General features: G+C 43.1%; 1 protein-coding gene across 1 annotated transcript in view; it reads left to right on the top strand.

Annotated features, from left to right (window-relative positions):
• The window catches only part of ppp2r5a (protein phosphatase 2, regulatory subunit B', alpha isoform), a 75,332-nt gene that overhangs the window by 38,911 nt on the left and 13,051 nt on the right, over positions 1–23,370 (top strand). The window contains exons 2-4 of the mRNA XM_031836957.1: positions 6,113–6,309; positions 19,226–19,327; positions 19,470–19,562. Coding sequence (XP_031692817.1) covers positions 6,113–6,309; positions 19,226–19,327; positions 19,470–19,562 — 392 coding nt within the window. The remainder of the gene's footprint in view (positions 1–6,112; positions 6,310–19,225; positions 19,328–19,469; positions 19,563–23,370) is intronic.

Genomic DNA, 23,370 nt, shown 5'->3' on the forward strand with positions numbered 1-23,370 from the left:
GCAGAGAGCCACATCAATTTACAGAAATACTCATAATAAACGTTGCTAAAAGACACAAGTGTTATGCATGGAATTTTAGATCCACTTCTCCATAATGCAACCGCTGTGTCAGATTTCAAAAAACGATGTATAGAATCAATCTTTAGGATGTTTTTAACTGTTCCAACTGGAGAATTCCTTTGTCTTCAGAAGTGCAATGAAGCGCAGCTAACTCTCACGGGAGCACGAGAGACTGAGCTCATGGCACTCTGCCAGACACCTGGTTGAAACAGCTCTCATTCCCTCCTCCTTCATAGTAGAAGCCTCAAACAAGGTTCTTAAGACTGTTGACATCTAGTGGAAGCATTAGGAAGTGCAATATGACCCCATAGACACTTCGATAGGCAATGACTTGAAAAATTACAAACCTCAGATTTCCCACTTCCTGGTTGGATTTTTTTCTCAGGTTTTTGCATGCCATGAGTTCTGTTATACTCAGACATCATTCAAATAGAAAACAACGACGTTTCTAGAACTATCTAAATCTACTTACTATATGTATATTCTAGCTTTTAGGCCTGAGTAGCAGGCAGTTCACTCTGGGCACCTTTTTATCCAAGCTACTCAATACTGAAGTTAAGAAGTTCTGTCTGCATTAACAAGGACAACACACAGGTCTTTCCAGCATTGTATGATTTTTTTTTGTGTGCAAATTAACTCAAGCGTACGGACCATGTCAAATGTGATATAGCGAAGCATCTGAGTGAGTTGGGTGTGCAACTTTCCCTGAAACGGATGACAAATAACTGGATTCGTTATCCCTTTCATGCCCTGCCTCCAGTCCACTTACCGATATCTGAACAAGAGAGCCTCGTCGAAATTGCAACAAGCAGTTCTGTGTGAATTTAATTTAATCAGAAGCCACTGACAGATTTCTGGATAGGGCTGCACGCAGAGTTTCTTGCCTTGGCAAATCGCGCTGTTAAGACATAGGTACGTGGTTGCAAAGGGGACCAATGTGAGAGTGGATTCTCTGCCCTCACGAGCATGAACACTAAATACAGGCACAGACTGTGTATGGAAAATGATTTAAGACTGAGACTCTCCAATACAACCGAACATTGCAGAGTTATGAGCATCCTTTCAAGCGAGTTAATCCCAATTTTCGATGATCAAATAAAGTTGTGTATGTAAGTTGGCTAAATAAAGAGCAAAATTATTGAATTAATATTTGAGCCCTGGTCTTATAAGAGCTCTTTGTCACAACCCGACTTGTGGAAAGTGACAAACTCAAACTCTATTATTATGTTTAATAAATGTATTGTATAGTAGTGTGTGTCTGTGGCAGGTTTACAATGATGGCAAAAAAACATTTGAGAGTGCGCTGACCCTGGTGCTAGAGGGGGTACACAGCTGGAGGTTGAGTGTTTGAAGGGGTATGGGACTATAAAACGTTTGGGAACCACTGATCCCTGCCCTAATGCTTGTTCAATTTGGAAGAAAAATAGTGTTAATCTGGAGAATGTTGCGACATAGGCTGTCTTAAATACGTAAAGAGCCCAGCCTTTGGTTTTTTTTCTGTGATTTTAGCGAAAGCTCAGGAAGTGTCAAAGTCAAGAAAGCAAGACTTTCCCCTGTGGACAGGAGGATTAAAGATGTCATATCTCCTGTGTGAGCATCAGAAATTAAAGGAAATTGCCCTGTAGATCTTGTGCATCACCGCAGCCAGCATAGTTAATGTTTAACGAGCCGTTGGCATAGTGGAGTTGGCAAGGCCTTTCACACAGGTACATGTTATGGCTAAGGCCCTGTGTTTTGTGCAATCATGTGACATAGCAAGATTTTATCCTGTGTTTTAAGCCTTATCCAGAAATAAGAATTACATCAAAAATGAAAGCAATTGTCTGAGGATTGTGCTGGACCATCTGACATAAAAACAAAAGGAGACAGTTTGACGAAAAAGCTTTAAAGGTAGACTCAGTGAAATTACGTTGCCACGAGCAGATATTGAGATGCAAGAACTTTGCTCTCACGCAGTCTCACTATATCTGTGCAGTGTGGTAGCCAAAGCACCAAAACAGCGGAGAAGTTGAGCCTCACACTTCAACGCTCTTAGTTGTTGCAGAAATATACCAACTATGCTGCTTACTTTCTGCATACAAGTCCAAATCCAGGCATGTCACTTGACTGCACAAAACTCAGGACCCTAGTTATGTGCCTTTCTTAGTTTTCAGGCCTCATGAAACATCTGGCATTTAAAAAAAAAAAAACGCCTTTATTAAAATGACAATAGAACAGTTTTAAAGGTAAACACTGCTTGTTTGAGCTAAAACACTCACCTGTTTTTGTCATAAGAGAGCAGCTATAGGCCTAGATGTAAGTATTATTTTTTGCTTCGTTAGTGCCTGAGATTGCTTTATTGACTTTGTTGCCTAACCTGTGCTGGTAAAAGTCAAATGCCAACCCACTTGTTTCTACAGTGTCCTCCTGAATTATTGGCACCCTAGGTAAATACAAAAAAGGCTGTGGAAAAACTGTAATCATTGTTTGTCAGCTTGATCTTACTCAACATATCATATGAATCTAACCTTTTAATTGAGTTAAACACTTTTTTTGTTGACCAATTCTATCAAGAAAGTATTATTTTATTCAAAAACATGCATGCCAGTTATTGGCACCTCTAAAAATTCTTATGAACAAAATCAAATTGATGTATATTCCGATTTTATGATTTGTTAATTTTAAAGTTCATCTGAGTCTTTGGGAACTCCATGACTTCCTGTTTCACTGGGGTATAAATATGAGGTGGTACACACAGGCTAAACTCTCTTTGTCATCCTTCAACATGGGAAAGGATAGAGAACATACAAATGAAATGAGACAAAAGGTTGCTGACCTTCACAAATCAGGCAATGGCTATTAAAAAGGTAGCTACACGCCTGAAAATACCCATCTCCACTATTAGGGCAGTAATTAAGAAATGTAAAACTGGAGCTGTAATGAACCTGCCTGGAAGACGCAAGTGTATTTTGCCCCCGCGGACAGTGAGAAGGATGGTTCAAGTGGCTAAAAACATCTCCAAGGATCACAGTTGGAGAATTGCAGAAGTAGGTTACATCATGGGGTCACCAAGTCTCCAAAACTACAATTAGGTGCCATGACCAAGTTATTTGAAAGGGTTGCCAGAAGAAAGCTTCTGCTATCACCAAACCACAAACATGAGCGCCTGGAGTTTGCTAAATGTCATTGGAACCAGGTTCTATGGTCTGATGAGACTAAAATTATGTTTTTTTTGCAACAAACACTAGAGTTGGGTTTGGTGTAAAAAAGAAGCACGGTAAAAGCACAGAAAATATCCTAGTTCCCACTGAGAATGAAGTATGGTGGTGGATCTGTGATGTTGTGAGCCTGTTATACATCCAAAGGCCCTGGGACCCTTGTTAGGATACATGGCATCGTGGACTCCAAGTACCAGGAGATTTTAGGTCAAAACCTGTCTGCCTCTGCCAGTAGGCTAAAACTGGGTCTTCGTTGGATCTTCCTGCAGGACAAAGATCCAAAGCATACCTCCAAATCTACACAAATGGTTCGCTGACCATAGACGTTTCGCAATGGCCGTCCCAGTCCCCTGACCGAAACACCATTTGAAAACCTATGCGGTGAGCTGAATAGGAGAGTCCAAAAGTGAGAGGACCAAGGACTGAAGGTTCTGGAGTGTTGATGTATGGAGGAATGGTCTAAAATCCCTGGTCTTCTCCCACCTCATCAAACATGTATAGGAGACAACTCAGACCTGTTGTCTTGGCATATTTTTTGTTCATATTTACCCCGGGTGCCAATAATTCAGGAGGTCACTATCTTCTAGAGATAGCATTTCACTGCACCTGCGATAACATCTGCAAAACTGTACGCGACCAATAAACTTTTTGATTTGAGTTTGAGTGTTCTTTGAACTCACATGATAGGGAATTATAGGTCATAAAATATCCCGGGGTCAGTTGCCACAGTGAAGGGATTTTACTTTGTCAGTTTTGATACAATAACATTTCTACATGTAAGGAAAATGTAATGATACAGTAGCTTAGTGGCCATCTGAAAGAAAGGGAAAAAATAAAAAATGTTGCTTAATGGGTGGGAAAAGGAAAGACCTTCCAGACGAAAGGCAGTTTCCATTATGACAAGCATATCCTGTTCAGCAATGCCTCTCTTCCTCTCGCTCTGTTCTCGAGCCCATCATCCACAACAACGTTTGAGTGCTCTCTGACCAAACATACTGCACATTATGTGGTTCAGCAAGCCCGTCACTAACTGAGGCCTCTAAGTGAGTTAGGATGTTGTCAACATGGCACTCTCTATTAGAGCCCGACCAATATATTGATTCACCGATTATTATAGGCCGATATTGGCCTTTTTACCGCTATATCGGTATGGGACGATAATTCAACCAATGTGTAATAAATAGGATGAAAAAACATATCTCATGCTTATCTGAACACTTGCGGACATTCTCATGACGTCATTGTCACAATGTATTAAATCAACATTTGAGGCATAGTTATTGAACAATTTCTCTCTTGAATGGCAAATTCTGAAAATTCACTGGAAAATAGAACAACCACACATTCTTCCCTGAGTCTAAATACTGTATGTGTCCAGGAGAGAGTTGGAGCTTTAGGTAGCCCTGATTTTTTTTAATGGTGGTCAGTCAGTCGGGGATGGTACTACCAGAGATATTAAGGAAAGAATGAGAGAGGAATCCCATTTGGCAATGAATGCTAAATGTATAACACCCAACCCAGCAGACTGTCGACCAATCGTGTTCACATGCTGCGTTACACAGTTGCTAAACTAATCATCACGCAATCCCTTCACAAATTTAAGTGTCACTATTCCAAAGCTATACAATATTACAGAGAACAGGTTAATTATCTCACCTCAGAAAATATTTCTAATGTTGTACTTCTTGTTCACTAAATGCATGCTAATGTTGGGTTTTTGAGCTAGTGCACAATTGACTTCGTCCCACTCCTTGAAGGAGAGCTGTCCTTGTCCCAGAATCGGGAATGCTTCGCATGGCTCATTGACGATACATCGGCAATGTACACAATGGGCATTAATACGAGTTTCCCATCTCCTGAAAAGTGTCTCTGGTACTATGCCTATCATTCTTTTTCAAGGCTTCTTCATCCTGATACCGTATCAGTTAAGAGCCATAACCCTACTGCTAGGCTAGGCTAGCCCAACACTGTGCTGTACTATACTGTTCTGTCACGTCGTTTCTGGGTGGCTGCCATAAGTGCTGTTTGTAGCCTGGCAGGGATCAGGTTTGACAGTTCTAATAACCCTTTTTACACTCACCGTCTAATCCATAAATGGCTTTATGATAAAAGCTAGAGTGACTGGGCTGGCTCTATTGAGTTTTATGTCAAATGCCCGTTGATTGGAACAACACTGACTACCTCCAACTGCCAAGGTTAAGGGCTTGTAAGTAAGCATTTCACTGTAGTGTCTACCTACACCTGTTGTATTCAGCGCATGTGACAAATAAAATTAGATTTGAAATTGTGATTTTTAAAATCGTATCTGGATCCTTGCCTGTGTTTAATGTAAATTATAGTCCTCACATCTGTTTTCACAGGCTGTGTAAGCATTTGGCCTATTACGATTCGAGGTACAGTATGCGTTGTATGGAGTGTTTACTAAAAACCTACTAAAATGTTCCATTAGGATTACTCTCAACTGCACCTATTGTATCAGTGTTCTGTTCTGTGACTACACATAAGCCAAGTACCTGTAAACTTGTCATTCAGCAAATGTCTGTTTGGCCTTACACTGAGGATGTGAATTGAGGCCTCTGTATACTGTATAGTTTGGCTCTGTTTCAGTCAGTATTGACATCCAATCTGCCCATGAATTTTCATAAAGTTTTGTTCTTTTCCTAAGTTACATTCAGTTGGGCTGCCTTGGCAACAGTTACCTGCAGTTTGTGGGTAATGTTGTTTAGGCTACAAACCAGGCAAGCTTTAGTTGACATCGATACCGTGTAATGGTTGTACAGTCGCCCCATTTAGGAGTCTTAAGGCTAAATGACAATGTAGACTAAAAGTTGTTTCCATGTCATCTCTGGTTCCAGATGCACCCTCCACAGAGCAGCAGGAGCTGTTCACCCAGAAGCTCCAGCAGTGCTGCATGCTGTTTGACTTCATGGACTCTGTCACCGACCTGAAGAGCAAGGAGATCAAGCGGGCCACGCTCAACGAGCTGGTGGACTACGTCTCCACCAACAGGGGCGTCCTGGTTGAGGCAGCCTATCCGGAGATCTCAAATATGGTGAGTGTGGGCACCTTACACTAACAGCCTTTTCACGCTACTGAGAGAAACCGAGCTGAGACTAGCTGTACGGTGCTAGCCTATTTACGCATCCTCCATAGTTGCTGGAATGGACAATGTGAAGAAAATATCCAGACCAGCACAGAACAGTTTGTGTTAGTACAATAGTGTGAAAATGGTATACCAGAAAACAATTTTGTTTTGTCACGGTGAAACAATTAAGCACCCTGTCCCTAACATAGAAGTTTCATCAAGTAACATTGGGAGATTTTCTACTCCGGAGACCGAATTTTATACTCCGGACTCCGACATTGTTTGTCTTAATATTTCTACATTTCTTATTTCCATTATTTTACTTTTTAGATTTGTCTGTTGTTGTGTATTGTTAGATATTACTACACTGTTGGAGCTAGGAACACAAGCATTCGACTACACCCGCAATAACCTCTGCTAAATATGTGTATGCAACAATACATTTTGATTTGAATCTTTATCCTGGATAGAATGCTTCTACAAAGGAGCAAAAGTGGTCATTTAAAACATGAACTTCAATTGTAATCAGGGTTTGGACGAAGAAGAAAAAGTACTGGGGCCTCACGAGTGGCGCAGAGGTCTAAGGCACTGCATTGCTGTGAGGTGTTGCTACAGACCCGGGTTCATTCCCACAACAGTCTGTGGAAGGGAGTCCCATAGGATGGCGCATAATTGGCCCAGTGTCATCCGGGTTATGAGAGGGTTTGGCTGGGGGGGGGCTTTATTTGGCTCAACGCACCCATAGCGACTCCCTGTGGTGGGCCGGATGCCTGCACGCTGACCCCAGTCGCCAGTTGAACAGTGTTTCCTCCTCCGTGGCTGGCTTCCGGGTTAAACTGGCGGGTGTTAAGGAGCGCAGTTAGACAGGTCATGTTTCGGAGGACAAATGACTCCACCTTCTCTTCTCCTGAGGCCGTTGGGGAGTTGCAGCGATGAGACAAGACTGAAATTGGGGATAAAAAGTGGGTCAAATACAAAATAATAAATAAATATACATTTAGAAAAAGGACTGATTTTGCTCATGGCTTGGTTATCAAAACAACTTTCCATACTCACAAAAAGCTTATTTCTATACAATGTTGTGCGTGAATTTGTTTACATCACTATTAGTGAGCATTTCTCCTTCACCAAGATAATCCATCCACATGACAAGTGTGGCATATCAAAAAGCAGATGAAACAGAATGATCATTACACAGGTGCACCTTGTGCTGGGCACAATTAAAGGCCACTCTAAAAGCTGACCGCAGGATTGTCCACCAGAGCAGTTGCCAGAGAATTGAATGTTCATTTCTCTACCATAACCTGCCTTCAACGTCATTTCAGAGAATTTGGTCTTATGGAAGCTCGTCAGCCTTACTGGGGTCTTGACCTGATTGCAGTTAGACTGTTTTCACCAACTTCAGTGGGAAAATGCTCACCTTCGAAGTCCACTGGCACACTGGAGAAGTGTGCTCTTCACAGATTAATCCCAGTTTCAACTACCAGGCAGATAGCAGACTGTGTGGGCGAGCAGTTTGCTGATGTCAATGATGTGAACAGAGTGCCCCATGGTGGCGGAGGGTTATGGTATGGGCAGGCATAAGCTACGGACAACAAACACAATTTTATTTTATCAATAGCAATCTGAAGGAACGTGTATACCGTGGCAAGATCCTGAGGCCCATTGTCGTGCTATTCATCCGCCGCCATCACCTAATGTTTCAGCATGATAATGCATGGCCCCATGTTGCGAGGATCTGCACACAATTCCTGAAAGATGAAAATGTCACAGTTCTTCCATGGCCTGCATACTCACCAGACATGTCACCCATTGAGCATATTTGGGATGCTCTGGATTGACGTGTACGACAGTGTGTTCCAGTTCCCGCCAATATCCAGCAACTTCACACAGCCATTGAACCACATAGCCATTGAGGAGTGAGACAACATTCCACAGGCCACAATCAACAGCCTGATCATCTCTATGCGATGATGTGTTGCGCTGCACGAGGCAAATGGTCACAACAGATACTGACTAGTTTTCTGATCACGCCCCTATCCCCTATTTTAAGGTATCTGTGACCAACAGATACACATCTGTATTCCCAGTCATGTGTAAACCATAGGATAGGGCTTAATAAATAAAAATTAATCGACTGATTTCCTTACGATCTCTAACTCAGTAAAATCTTAGAAATTGTTGCATGTTGCGTTTTCATTTCTGTTTAGTTTAGATTTTGAATAGGAACAGCTGTCATTCTTCGAGATGTGAAATGAAAGGGCCTTAGGATATAACCTTGTTGCGCACTTTACACAGTCGCTATTCTCTGAGCAACCTGGGAGAGAGGCAGTGCTCCCAAAGTCCTCACACACCTTCAGCTCCAGTCAGACCCAAAGATTACCCAGACCTCTTAATCACCTCGCTCATCCTTTTGCCCTTGTCTCAACCCTCACCGCTAGCCATGGTGCCAGACCAGACAGGGAAGGATGACCCAAACGCCCCCAGTCAGTTTCCAACACTCCTTCAGTTCAGCACTAGATCATCAGGATTCAGGAAGCAACTAGCTGTCTCTTCTCCATGCCACCTTGAACTACTGTCTCTGGCATCCACTGCTTTCCTCTGCTATGCAGTATATTTATTGCATTTATTCATTGATCTTGATATATCAATCAAATGTATTTATAAAGCCCTTTTTACATCAGAAGATGTCACGAAGTGCTATACAGAAACCCAGCCTAAAACCCCCAAACGGTAAGCAATGCAGATGTAGAAGCACTGTGGCTAAGAAAAACTCCCTTGAAAGGCAGGAACCTAGAGAGGAACCAAGCTCTGATGGGTGGCCAGTCCTCTTCTGGCTGTACCAGGTGGAGATTATAAGAGTATATGGCCATTAAGGCCAGATTGTTATTCAAGATGACCAGTAGGGTCAAATAATAATCAGTGGTTGTCAAGGGTGCAACAGGTCAGTACCTCAAGAGTAAATGTCAGTTGTCTTTTCATAGCCAAGCATTCAGATGTCGAGACAGTAGGTGTGGTAGAGCGAGAGAGTCGTTTAACAGCAGGTCCGGGACAAGGTAGCACGTCCGGTGAACAGGTCAGGGTTCCATAGCCGCAGGCAGACCAGTTGAAACTGGAGCAGCAGCACGCCCAGGTGGACTGGGGACAGTCAGGAGTCATCAGGCCAGGTAGTCCTGAGGCATATATCACATTTTAAGGGTGTGTCAGACAGAGTAATTGTTTATCCAGATTTCATTTTATGGGATTTCTATCTAGGATGATCAGCCCTGCATTACCTGACATTTGGCATGTACCATTACTCCAGGCAGCCACATTATACATTAGCATGTCTACTTATTCTCAGCTTACTGAGAAAACGCTCTCCCCTGTTTTAGCTTGTCGTCTAGCTGGCTAGGTTTAGGATATTTACCAACCCATACCAGTGATAAACGTAGCCATGTTATCGACAAATGGCAGTACACAAACAAAATCAAGCTCACTTATTTTGCTAGCTAGAAAGAAGTAGCCACAAATTCATTCAGAAACAGAGGAAGAGGATAGCTAGCCATATCAAGCATTTCAGTTTAGCTCACACTCGGCAGTAGCCCCCACAAACACCTTAAAAACTTGCCCTATACAGTAACGGTGAACTCCTTCGTGGACAAAACTACTCCTTCCCATAGGCTTGTACTATCTATAGTATGACAGCATCAGCAGTTAGCTACCAACAGCTGGTAGACATGTTTACATTTGGTTCGTTTTATCAGTGTCATTTAGATGAAGACGTGCACTAAATTCGTTATAGCTAGCTACTGTTAGCATAGAGATACCAACCTAGCTCTTTCACTTACCCGATTGAGTTCCATGCTCTCTTAAGCCCATGATAATGCTCGGTCTCTGCTGGTGCTGCTGGCTGTTTGACATGCTTTAGAAGCCACAGTAATGGTAGGGACAGCATCCACTTTGAGAAGGAACTTCTTGCTGAAGCCCTAATTCCATTGTTGATAGCCATGGAAGTTCTAAAATGTGTCCCTCAGTAGATGCCCAATTTACCCGCTTCATTCTCATATGCCACTTTTTTTTTTTTTACTTTTGTCATTCATCGTGGGATTTTTTCCAAAGTTAGAGCTGATTTGGCAAAAAACCTCACCCAACTTTTTGAACAACTTTGTATTATAACAATTGATTTAAGAGTTTGTAATTTGGGAAAGTTTTCTTGGTATTCTAAGTTACTATTATATGCATTGAGAAATAAGTGCTACACTTCCTTTAACCGCCCTGGTAGAGCTTTCACATGTAGTTTGATTATTTCGATGACATGCGTATGACGGAATCAGTGAGTTGGCCAAATGTAGCGTTCAGTTGTGCTTAAACCACCTCTTTCACAGGTAATGTGTATGTAACGGGAAGCATCCTGTTAAACTGTAGAGTGTGGTTGAGTAGCTGTCTTTTTCTGTAATAGGTAGTCACTCTTGAACACAAAGAAGCCTGGCCAGCCTCCGTGACTCACTCACACAGCGTTTACAGTGCCACGGATACGGACTCACTCTGCGGCGCTGCCAGGGGAACTGCTGATTACACACGGGGATAGGTTATCATCAGCACATCCTTAGCTATCGCGGCAAGTTACTTGTGTGTCATAGGTAATCGTGTAGGCATCCTTCCTAGGGGGACCTATAGATTTTGATGTAGCAAATCGATAAACATGCACATCCAGGGACCGCTGCTTGATTATACTGCTGGATTGGTTGTTGACTTGCCTGTCTTGAGTGTTGATTGCTCTCTACCTGTAGAGTAGCCTCACAACTGGGCATGTTAGGAGGAGCAGGGCCTCTGAATAGGGTTAGTAATTAAAGTTGCTCTCACCAACCGCACCACATCTATCAGTGCTATTTATCTGGAGGCCGAGAGCTGCCCTGAGCGAGAGGAGGAACCATGGTGGACAGATGGGCAAGGGCGTCCTCGGGATTCTCTATTCTCTGCATCCCATGATAATGAAGTGGGTGTTGAAGTGCAGTCCATTATGCCTGAGCCACAGCGACCGCTTTGATCATTGAGGCAATGGAGAGTACAAACAGGTAGATCATAAATGTAACCATGGCTCTCGCTGAAAAAAGCATCTGCCCCTGGGTGCTGATAGATGAAGGGTTTAGCCTCTAGTTGCCCACTCTGTTTAACACACGAGAAGTGTAATATGAAAGACAATCTTTACAGCTGCACAGCTGTCTCAGTTCAAGGTGAAGAAGTTTTGATTGACTTCATATTGTGTAGGCCTATGATTTTGCCGCCTTCTTTTGTCAGCGATGAGGATGGGAGGACCGAGGGCTTACGCTGAGATACTTTCAGAGCTCTGATTTACATTGAATTCCGTGAACTCTGGCATTTATGGTATAATAGGTCCATTAAACTACTATCTATAACTGGATGATTCATCTCTATCCACACCTTCTCCATCCTTTTCCTGCGCCCTTTTACACTTTTGTACAGCACCCTTTTTCTTTATTTCACTCTCTCAAATACACGCCACACACACACACACAGTACAGATTTAGCCTGGTCCCCCGCAGATACCACTGAGTGGGGCGTTGCTGTGTCACACACACAGTCCCTCAATGACCCCACACAGAGCTTAAAGCCTTCTGGTGCCATTAGTGCATTTCACTTAGTTATCGACCCCAACCCTGGCTAGAGACACACCCCGCTTCTCTTTCTCTCTTATTTGCTCTCTCTACCATACACTCTCCTGTTCCCTCTCCTTCATTTCTTTCCTTGTGTTCCCAATCTCCCACTGTGCATTTTGACATGTTTGATATGTGTGCTGTGAAATAGTAATAGGCATGTCCATGCAGGGGGTAGTCAAAGTACATTCATGGTATGACACCCTATTTTCAGACTAACACAATCATATATGAAGGAAAAAAAAATATGCAGGTATTTCTTCTGGAAATTGAAAAGGGGCTGATGTTACAGTAAATAAATTATTATACAGCTACATTATAACATTACAGCAAGAATGGCTTAATGCTGCTACAGCAGCACAGCAAGAATGAGCTAATAGTGCTACAGAACAGAGCTAATAGTGCTACAGAACAGAGCTAATAGTGCTACAGAACAGAGCTAATAGTGCTACAGAACAGAGCTAATAGTGCTACAGAACAGAGCTAATAGTGCTACAGAACAGAGCTAATAGTGCTACAGAACAGAGCTAATAGTGCTACAGAACAGAGCTAATAGTGCTACAGAGCTAATAGTGCTACAGAGCTAATAGTGCTACAGAACAGAGCTAATAGTGCAACAGAACAGAGCTAATAGTGCTAGGAAACAGAGCTAATAATGCTAGTATTTGTGTGTGTGTCTGTCGCAGTGGTTATCAGCCCGGGCAGTTGTCTTGAGGTATTTGGCGTCAGGGCGGGATGAGTATCACACTGTTACATTATTTCCCGCTGGCAGCCCTCTCTGGAATGTGGCCCATGTGACACCACCAGCAGCCAATCAGTTGCGTTATACCAAGGCTAGAGAAATATGCCTCTGAGTGAGCCCAGGGAAAAAAACTCCCATTTCTTTCACTGGCTTGTTTGGGATCAGCTGGGCATGTTCAACACAGGGTGGTGAAGAGAATGCACCCAAAGCAGTGATATGAAGCTGTGTTAGATGAGAGTAGCTAACACATGAAATCACATCATACACAGATTACATCAGTTAAGGGAGAACCATATAGTTTAGAAAAAGAGTTGAACAATTTGTCCTAGTTTTACTAGCCTCGGACCTGTGTCCCCCACTCTCCACTTTACAAACCGAAGCAGAATTTGATTGTTCAATGGAAGGTTATTTTCCAATATGTATTTTTCTTTCTTTCCGTCTGTTAGTTTACTAGTTTGGTGTTGGGTGTCCCTAATTGAGGCTGTCGGTTAAGGTCCGGTCCTCCTTGAACACCTTAGAGGTGACTGGAGCGTCGTAGCTGCAGATAAAAGGCTTTGTCACCGGCTGTAGGTGGTTGTCTGGCGTCTTATCCCGTATCCATGGCAGAGCGGCCCCACACCTAATGAGATCTGGCCAGCTTAAACCCTGAATGGAACTACACAGAGACTGCGGAGCGAGGCAGGGCTGCACCTGTAGACCATCCAGGGACCCAGAGAGGTGTTATTGAGGTAGAGTAGGTTCCTTGAAGTGACGGACAGGAAATTCAATACCACCCTGAATACCACTTCAAGGCCTGTCTTCAAGACGACTCTCTTGAAGTGGGCACAGCACTAGTGTCATCAGATTGAGCAGCTTTCATTCTAAATGAGACATGAACTTGGGTCAAGGAAAGGCGAAGCACATACATAGTTATTCCCGAAGTAGCTAAACAATTCAAAAGTAATTCCAGTACATACTTCCAACAATTTTTCAACACACTATCTGTGTGTGAGTGGCAGGGATGTGTGACTGGCTGCTTATTTGAACAAAAGTGGGAGTCCGTCTATAGTCTGGATCATTAGTCTCCCCCATTCCCCTCCTCCCTCCCTCTTCCCAATGTCTCTTTTTCTCCTGATGGTCTCTGTCTATTTTCCTGAATAAAAATATCTGTTTCCAACACACACATGCACACTGTCTCTCTCTAACATCCACCCACCTCCTCCACCAAGGCAGTGAGATGCAAGACGGTGTCCAACAGCACCCCGTTGCTTTAGAAACCTCGGCCAGTGAAAGGAACACTCTAAAGCATTCTTTACACCAAGGAGATCAAAGCGACCCAAGTTGTTAGTTAGCTCCAGCTAATTACATATGGTGCCATCTTTGTAGTGTGGGTACCGTGCACTCTCGGAGCCTGTCGCAGAAGTGGGCTCTGCCTGTCATGAAAATGAAATGGTATAACAGCACTTATGTGTTTAGCGTTGCACATTGTTCAATGGCTGCTGCCAGTGCCATCCAAATAAGGATATTTCATTCAATGTATGGTTCAGTGTGCTCAGTATGTTCAGTGTTATCCAGCCACCTCTGCGGAAGGCCAATATTTATAGTCAATTAAACTCTAAGGAAATGGTATAGTAAGTAGCAGCAAGCTCTTCGGCATCTCAAAAGTTGCATTACTGTCAGCTGAAGAATGTTTTACTCCTTTGTCACCCCTTTAGAGCTGTGTGGCTTGTCAAACTGACAATAGGTAATTGGGTGTTGTCACACACACACACACTGTGCAGAATGGTAGCACTCTTGCCAGCCTCTCCGTCGTCGTGTGTGTCACTCTCCAATTCCTCCAAGGCTAAAAATAAACCTCTGCTGCAGTGATCGTGGTGGTGATGACCTGCCTCCAAACCGAGTCTCCAGCACAGAATTGTAATGGGGAGATGTGGCTGATGCAGAATCCTTAATGGATTTATCTTTGCCCCCCTCCGTTTTGATTATATTATTCTCTACCCTTCGCCACGGTAGATGTATTGAAACATGCTTAGTCATAATCAAGTGAAAGGAAGTTGTCCTAGCCCCCTCTGTAAATTACTGCCAGTTGTGTTTATGCAGCACAGCATGAATATGATTTGCTCTCCCGGGGTCACGTTAGTTTTCAAAAGTCTGCATTTTCAAAACACAGACCCTCCAAAAATCTTTTTTTTTAAACGTTTTAATAGAGTTCACCTTCTAATTAAACAAACAGACAATAAATACACGGCTCCACTCAGTGTTCTAGAATGCAGGAAAATGCGGGTCAGTTCAAGACAGTGCTATGTGAATACTTTGTTTTCTTTACCCTGTGTCATTATAATCACATGCACCAATCATTTGTAGTCTGAACGATATTATAGCCGTAATATGCTTGTAGCCTACTCGACATTGTTGATGAAATACCAACTGACACGCTCGCCACGCGCATCTGATTAATTCATTATGAATAGGATTAATTTAATTTCATTATTTTACATTTTTAATTGTAACCAAAATGTAACAAATAATTAAACTGTGGTTCGAACTTTAGCAAACAAGCTAGTGTGAAAACGTCAGCAAAACAATTGTCAACATAAATGTGCGCCTACTTCCTCATTTCCCTCCTTTGCATTCTATTTTCTCCTTGTCAAAAAGGGTGCGTGCCCGAGCAAAGTAAACATTTCAGGACTCCGGTGCCCCTATTTTTAAAATTGTCATTAGTCTCTCTAGGTGATCAGTGCCTATGCAGGAGCATTTCTTGGGTCAGAATTTGGTTCTGGCAACTGAATCCCCTTTCAGCTCAAACACTGGACACGAGTAGGACCATAGCACGCTGTGAGCTGAGCGTGTGCTGGGAACACGTTCCAAATGCCACTGACTGAGACTCCCGCCACATGCACCCTCCCCACAGACCGGCAGATAGAATACCAGTGGTTTGGAGGGTTGATGAGACGTTTTGGATAATTGCAGCGAGTCTATTAAAATATTAAAAGCTTACTTATGTCGTGGTCCATACACAATACAATGTTATGTCGTGGTCCATACACAATACAATGTTATGTCGTGGTCCATACACAGTACAATGTTATGTCGTGGTCCATACACAGTACAATGTTATGTCATGGTCCATACACAATACAATGTTATGTCATGGTCCATACACAGTACAATGTTATGTCATGGTCCATACACAGTACAATGTTATGTCATGGTCCATACACTTGCGTTTTCAGAATGCAACAAATTTTTTGTGCTTTTCGTTGTTGTGCGGAACATAATTCTAAGTTGTGCTTTAGCTAGGCTACATCGCCATGCACTGTTAGAAATGAGTGACGAGTGCTACATTTCTATGTAAACAGCCCACAGGCCTCGCAAATTCTCTCTAACACACAGACACGTATACATGCGTTTGATATACACACACACACACACTACTCCGGATTGTAGGGATTAGGTTACCTCTGCGAACAGTCGTTAGATCATACAATGGTTTTACTCTTCCTACAGTGCCTTCAGAAACTATTCACAACAGTTTTTTTGAACAACTTGTTCTTTCATAATGGTATTCAAATGGTTTTAATTGTAACAACAAAAAAAAATGGGTTAATGATCTACATAAAATACCCCAAAAAATCAGAGTCCATTCAACTTATGTGACTTGTTAAGCATTTTTTTAAACTTCTGAACTGATTTAGGTTTGTCATAACAAAGGGTTGAATACTTATTGACTGAAGACAATTCAGCTTTTCATTTTTAATTAGTTTGTAAACATTTCTAAAACATAATTACACTTTGACATTATGGGGGTATTGTGTGTAGACCAGTGACACAACATGTCAATTAAATCCATTTTAAATGTGAATACTTTCTGAAGGCACTAAGTAATCTCTTTTATTTGTGGTACCTAACTTCGAATGCAGAATTTAAACCGTTCAGGCCTTCTTTATATGTTGGACATTTTTCAGCGGACTGAACAATACAATAAAACTGTTTCCATGCATCCTAGAGTACATTCGATTAGGCCTGTCCGTAGTTTCTAGTTTTTCAACAGAAACTTGTCTTTCAAGTTCAACTTGCCGCATCTCCCTCTTCTCTCCTTCAACCCTCCCTGTATGTTTGGATTGTTCTGTGGCTGTGTTCATGATAAAGCACCCGCACAGCAGATATCAGCCTACTTATCATCCCTCACTCAGCATATTAGTGGAGTAAACTGCTACTGTTCTCTGGGTATTAATACAATGATAGGAGACTTGCAGCTTTCATCTCCCTATATGCAAGGTAAGTCTCTCTCTGTTTCCCAGCTGTAGTGCAAGCTGTACACATCTACATTGGGAAAAAGATGTGTAGCTGAAATTGTCATTCATTTTCTGTCTTTGTTTTGATTATAAGTTGGTATAACCTATTGATATGCAACCTGGTCACTCACTACTAATTTCCTAGATATCTTAATTTCTCTATAAAGGCCTAGTGGGCTAGTTATTCTGCAATGTATTTTACGCCATGTCTGTTCTGGTAGTGCTACCGAATTGATGTGAAACACTTAAAGGCCATCCTCAATGGGGAAAAGTAATCTTGTCCTAGCTTGGGGAAGGACATCTAGAGGCCTGCACAGGCATGAATTTTAAGCCCTACCCATGCCCCTGACGTTCAGGACGGACCATACCAATACCCCCGACGTTCAGGCCCTACCCATGCCCTGGCCCCATTGCTTCTGCCAGATTTAAGGCCCTGGCCGAAATCAGAAATAACTTCTTCCATTAGTAAATTCATTAGCTGCTCCTATGCCTGTCATTGCTCCCTATGTACAGCTCGCTCTGCATGCGCTCTGCCCATGACGCTCTGAGTCTGAGTATCCATAGCAACGGCTCTGCTTGGGCTGCTCTGCTCACTGAGGAGACATGAGAGAGCAGTTAGCTACTATGTCACTCTAAACTCAGACAAAACTCAAGTAACATTATTTTCTTTGAAATAATCTCTCCTGTTTTATATTTGATGAGGTTGAAGCACTTCTGACAGAATATTGTGTCAGATATGACTACTGTACAGCACAAGCAAATGTTTCAACTTCAATATGTTAGTGATCAAATTAGTGATACCCGAGCCCTGCCCATACCCTAGTTATTGATTTTTTAAAAATTAAACTGTCCCTACCCGATGTATTATCTAAGGTGCTGTATCACATCCGGCCGTGATTGGGAGTCCCATAGGGTGGCTCACAATTGGCCCAGCATCGTCCTGGTTTGGCCGGGGTAGGCCGTCATTGTAAATAAGAATTTGCTCTTAACTGACTTGCCTAGTTAAATAAAGGTCAAATAAATGTAAAAGATTGAGGTCGGGTAGCAGAGCTCTAACGGCATCCCGTTCTGATGTCCTGGGAACACCCATCATCCCAGGCATTAAAATGCATTGATTGAATTATGAGTTACACCTACCATTACAAATGTCTCCAAATGAGAACTTTCTCACCAGAAATTGTGATTATTAAGAATCGCTAGCTAGGCCTTTTTTTTTTTTTTTTTTGTACCCCCTTTTCGTGGTATCCACTTGTTAGTCGTTACTATCTTGTCTCATCACTACAACTCCCGTACGGGCTCAGGAGAGACGAAGGTCGAAAGCCATGCGTCGTCCGAAACACAACCGAAACACAACCCAACCAACTGCTTCTTTAACACAGCGCGCATCCACCCCGGAAGCCAGCCGCACCAATGTGCTGGAGGAAACACCGTGCACCTGGCGACCTGGTTTGCGTGCACTGTGCCCAGCCCACCAGGAGTCGTTGATGCACTATGAGACAAGGATATCCCTACCGGCCAAACCCTCCCTAACCCGGACGACGTTAGGCCAATTGTGCGTCGCCCCACGGACCTCCCGGTCGCGGCCGACTGCGACAGAGCCTGGGTGCGAACCCAGTGTCTGTGGTGGCACAGTGCCCTATACCACTGCGCCACCCGGGAGGCCTAGGCCTTTATCTTAATTTCTCTGACTAAATATAGCACACTTTTGAATCTCCTGATGTGGTCATATTACTGGAAAACTGTTTAAATAAGTCCGGGATAAGGAGGCTAGGACTATTATGAGGCTTTTAAGGAAGTCGACAGCAGCTAGGCTTTTGGCTATAAAGTTTTCCCTCAGGACATCAGCAAATTCACAGTGTGTAACTTTTTAATGTAGCCTAGTATTCTTAGACTTCAGTCTGATTGTTACAGCGGGCCAAACTGCATTGGACATGAAATGCCTTAGGAAACATCATTCTGGTTATTCTTTCATGATGTATTGTATGAGTGGAAACCTAATGAATAATAAACAGTGTATTGTAATACCTCTTGTCTTGTAATATGTCTTGTGACCACCTGTTTAATCTTTGAATTTCATGTAGCTCTCCAAACCTAAGGTCGAAGTTGACTATGTCCAGTGGGTAAAAGTTTGCCGTTTGTCCATGTGCTTTTGCGTCCGTTTTTTGTTGTTGCAGTTTTAGTGTGTTCATGAAATGCCCTCTTGTTCACAGATCTGCACCAACATATTCCGGACTCTTCCGCCGAGTGAGAACCCTGATTTTGACCCAGAGGAGGACGAGCCTACTCTCGAGGCCTCATGGCCACACATACAGGTAAAACCACGTCACTTCAACTTGACCTCATCTTAACTCTACTTTTTTTCTTTCTTTTTTTTTTACACATGTGTTATACCTGGTATTATGCGCTATATGTATATTTAATTTGGCTCAGATTTAGTTCGTTGACTTTTCCCAGCTTGTCTACGAGTTCCTCCTGCGATTCTTGGAGAACCCAGACTTTCAGCCCAGCATCGCCAAGCGCTACATTGATCAGAAGTTTGTGCTGCAGGTAAGCTTCGCAATCTGATGTCACCTGTCAATGACCCTTATCCCCTAAGATTTCAGACCATTGTCAGTCAAATGGCCACGTGACATCGCCATCAACAGGGGTTTGTGTATTCATTCAGGAGGCAAACGGGCCAAAACATTGAACTTGTCCAATAAGAAAGTCTTGTTTTCTGTTCTTAACGTTTTCAGTTGCATACACCCCTGGTTTGACAGTGTTGTTCAAAGCTATTGTATTAATTACCAAATATTGTAGAGACTTTCATTTTCTGTTTACTGATGTCACTGTCGGTTCTCTGTGGAACAAAAAGGGTGCACACAGAAACAAGGCCAAACTAAGTGAAGTCAAGAAGACAGACCTGGCAGCCTTACAAGCCTCAGACTGCCTGCTTAACATCTTCTCTTCAAAAGACTCCAGTACAATACATCAAACACCAACCATGTTTGAATAATCATTTGGTAGATGAATCTGTTTTGTTAAAGTGGTCATTTTGATTTGGCTTTGAACACAAGCGGCACTGATGTGCAATTCCGTTTTGCGCTCCAGAGCAGAAAGGTCAGAGTATGACCGACCGAAAACAATGAACATGTTTGATTGATTATCTCTCCTGGCAGTTATCAAAGCCTGTTTTTTTTCAACATTACATCCTGTGAAAGTTAGTTTGGAGCATAACATTTTACAAAGAGTACATTTCTTCAGTGTTAGTCTCAGTATTTAGCCTAGCTTCTCACGGGCACATATGCCCTGATCCCAGATTGCCCGAGTATGTCTCAATGGTATTTCACCATCTTAACGTCCCACCTTGGGTCGTATTCATTCGGCACCAAAAGGTAGAAAACAGACTGAAACTGGAAGAGACAACCTGACATTTCCGTTACAAAACGTTTTGCTGCGGTGTGCCCTAATGAATACGACCCCGTCTCACCCTTGCTGGAGCTCTTCAGCGGTAACCTGCTGGGGCTGTGCCGTGCATATTTATCGAGCCGTCCTCCTCTCCCTAGAGCGAGGGAATAAACGGGGACGAACGCTATGGCCTGGAATGTTGGCTGAGCTGCAGCATCCGAGGTGCTCTGGCTGAGTTTCCATGATGCGAGTGGTGGAGGGGTGTCATGGGGAAGCTTTAAATAGCACCCTATTGTTTACTCTGTTGGAAGGGAAAAGGGGACTGTGGTCGGAAAGAGGCTGGTGAAGGGGTCGGGCTAAGGGGGGACAGAGGACAGGCCCTGTTTTTTTTCTGTGGTTTTATTCTCAGTGCTCTCGCCTGTTTCTCTATGACTGTTGGAGACAGACCTTGACATGGGAGAGGGACTGTACAATCAGTTCACATGGGAACGTTAGTGTATTTATAGCCGAATGTATTTCATTTCATCAGGTTGAACTGTCAGGACATATTTTATGCATAGTTATTTATTAGGGAAATTGCACTCTCTGTGAATGTAGTAGTCTTTGAAATTGTGTAGTACGTGCAGAGGGGAAGGAAGTACAGCCCTGTCATTACCAGAGTTACGGAGGTGTTGTCACCATAGATCGGCTTCCTGTCGCTCTGCTGATGCTGGACAAAAAACTCCTCAAAACATCCACATGAAAGCCTTAGGTGTCGTACTCTCCCAAATATTCAATCAGTTTGAAGATATTAAAGCATAATTTTAAATGTTTCCAGGTGATGTACATATTGCGGCGGGCACTGGTTTTTCTCCCAGTTACTGAATGCCCACAAAAAAATGGAATACATACAATTGTACCATGATATTTGATTAGAAAGCTCTCTTTCAAAGTGTTTTGATATTTAACAAGGAAGCCTTTGAGTCCAGATCTTATGTAGCCTATGTTTCTTGTCTCTGGATGTGTCACAGATAGTCATCATGCAGAGCTCATTGTGTGGTTAGTGGCTGCTGCTGTGGTATGATCAGAATGACCGTGTCTTCACTGTCAGCTATGTGCTTGTCAGGGCAGGGGGACTGGGAGAGGGCCTGGTGGGACAACATGGCAGGGGAAACACTCAACACATTCTGTTTTGACTGGCTGACTGGTTGATTGGTTGGCTGGCTGGTTGACTGACTGACTTGCTGAAGGCAGTGAGGAGTTATTCTCACCAGCCCCGCCCATATCCTGAAACTGAACAAACCCTTTGCTGTTGAACAAGGCTTCTAGTCACTTGAAAAGATGCTTTGCTAGAACTGAACTGAAACCTATTGTGAGTCATGCATTCAAATTAGTGACTCTCTCTGTTCCCTTGTTCCTCACTTTTTACTTTCTGTTTGAACCTATATCTGTCTCTGTATACTGTATGTCTGCGCAAGCACAAAATGTTGTACCCTTAAGTAGTGTTAAACAGTATTGCCTCTGCTTCCTGTATATAATACAGGTTAGGCTACTGACTGTAGAAAGAGGCTGTTTGCACAAGTCTAATCCCAATCATTAGATATATGCTGTGAATCCATTAAGCCCTGTGTTGTCAAAACAACAATACGTACTGACAGAGGTCTCTCGACCTCCGTACGTTCTCTCTATGTTCTCCCCCTCCTAATGCACGGTTAGCCTGTCCAGGCAGAGCTCTCTGTGAGGGGTCTGGCTGTGACGGTCTCAAATGGCACCCTGTTCCCTATAGGGAATCCCATAGGGCTCTGGTGGAAGGCAGTGCACTGAATAGGGTATAGGGTGATATTTCCGATGCAGCCCGCGTCTCCGATTGAACTATTCTCATCCAGGTGGGATTATTATTAAATGGCGCCGTCACGTCATTGGCACGCAGCGAAAGGAAGAGCGCTCCAGGGGGGCTGTTTTTACCTTTGAGCACAGACTGAGGCTTAGCCGGGGCAGAGAGGAAGAGCGAGGAAGTGCTGGAGGTCACAACCTCCCCGTGGATACACCCCAATTATTTACGTAGCTACTTCAGACCCACTTCCTCCCTTCCTCCCTCTCTGACTTCTCAATCAACATACTGCACACAACTAAAGTGTAGACTGTACGCGCATTACAACAAGCCCGTATTAAAAGTCTGTCTGTCTAGAGCTCAAATGCATGCACACGTGCATAGTGTGTACACACAGCGCACAACGGGGTGCGACGTTTGCTTTTCTGTCACGTAGTGTCAAGCTCACCTGACACCTGAAAGGCATTGACATGCATTGTTTCTTTTAGCTTCTCTCAGAGAGCTGCACATAAACAGACAGGATGAGGATCGGCCATTTTGTTTATGCACCATTCTCCTTCCATCCCGGTCTCAGTGGGTATCTGTGTTTTGTAAAAATAGAGACCTGTTGTTCTGCTTCCCTATCGATAAAACTGGAGGTACTTTCTCTGAGGTTTAGCAGAATGTCGCTCTTTGTTTTGCTGCTTTTATCTGCAGCAGGAAGTAGCCTTAGACCTGCAGAGAAAATAACTACTTTGAGTGTAGCTTTTAGAAACCTATTGGCTTCTTCTGAAAAATAGTAATTTCAGTTCAACCGTGACTCATCAGTAATGACCCTTTTGCAGAGAAAATGGAAATTGTTGGAGGTTGGATGTAACAATAGCTCTGTCACAGTGCCAACAGCTCTGGTGGAGATTCCTGCAGTCAGCATGCCAATTGCACGCTCCCTCAACTTGAGACATCTGTAGGATTGTGTTGTGTGACAAAACTGAACATTTTAGAGTGGCCTTTTATTGTCCACAGCACAAGGTGCATCTGTGTAATTATCATGCTGTTTTAATCAGCTTCTTGATATGTCACACCTGTCAAGTGTTAAACAGATTTGTGAACAACATTTTTTGAAATATTTCAGCTCATGAGACATGGGATCAACACTTTACATGTTGCGTTTTTGTTCAG

This window comes from Oncorhynchus kisutch, linkage group LG12, assembly GCF_002021735.2.
Source record: "Oncorhynchus kisutch isolate 150728-3 linkage group LG12, Okis_V2, whole genome shotgun sequence".
In the NCBI taxonomy this organism is placed as follows: Eukaryota; Metazoa; Chordata; class Actinopteri; order Salmoniformes; family Salmonidae; genus Oncorhynchus; species Oncorhynchus kisutch.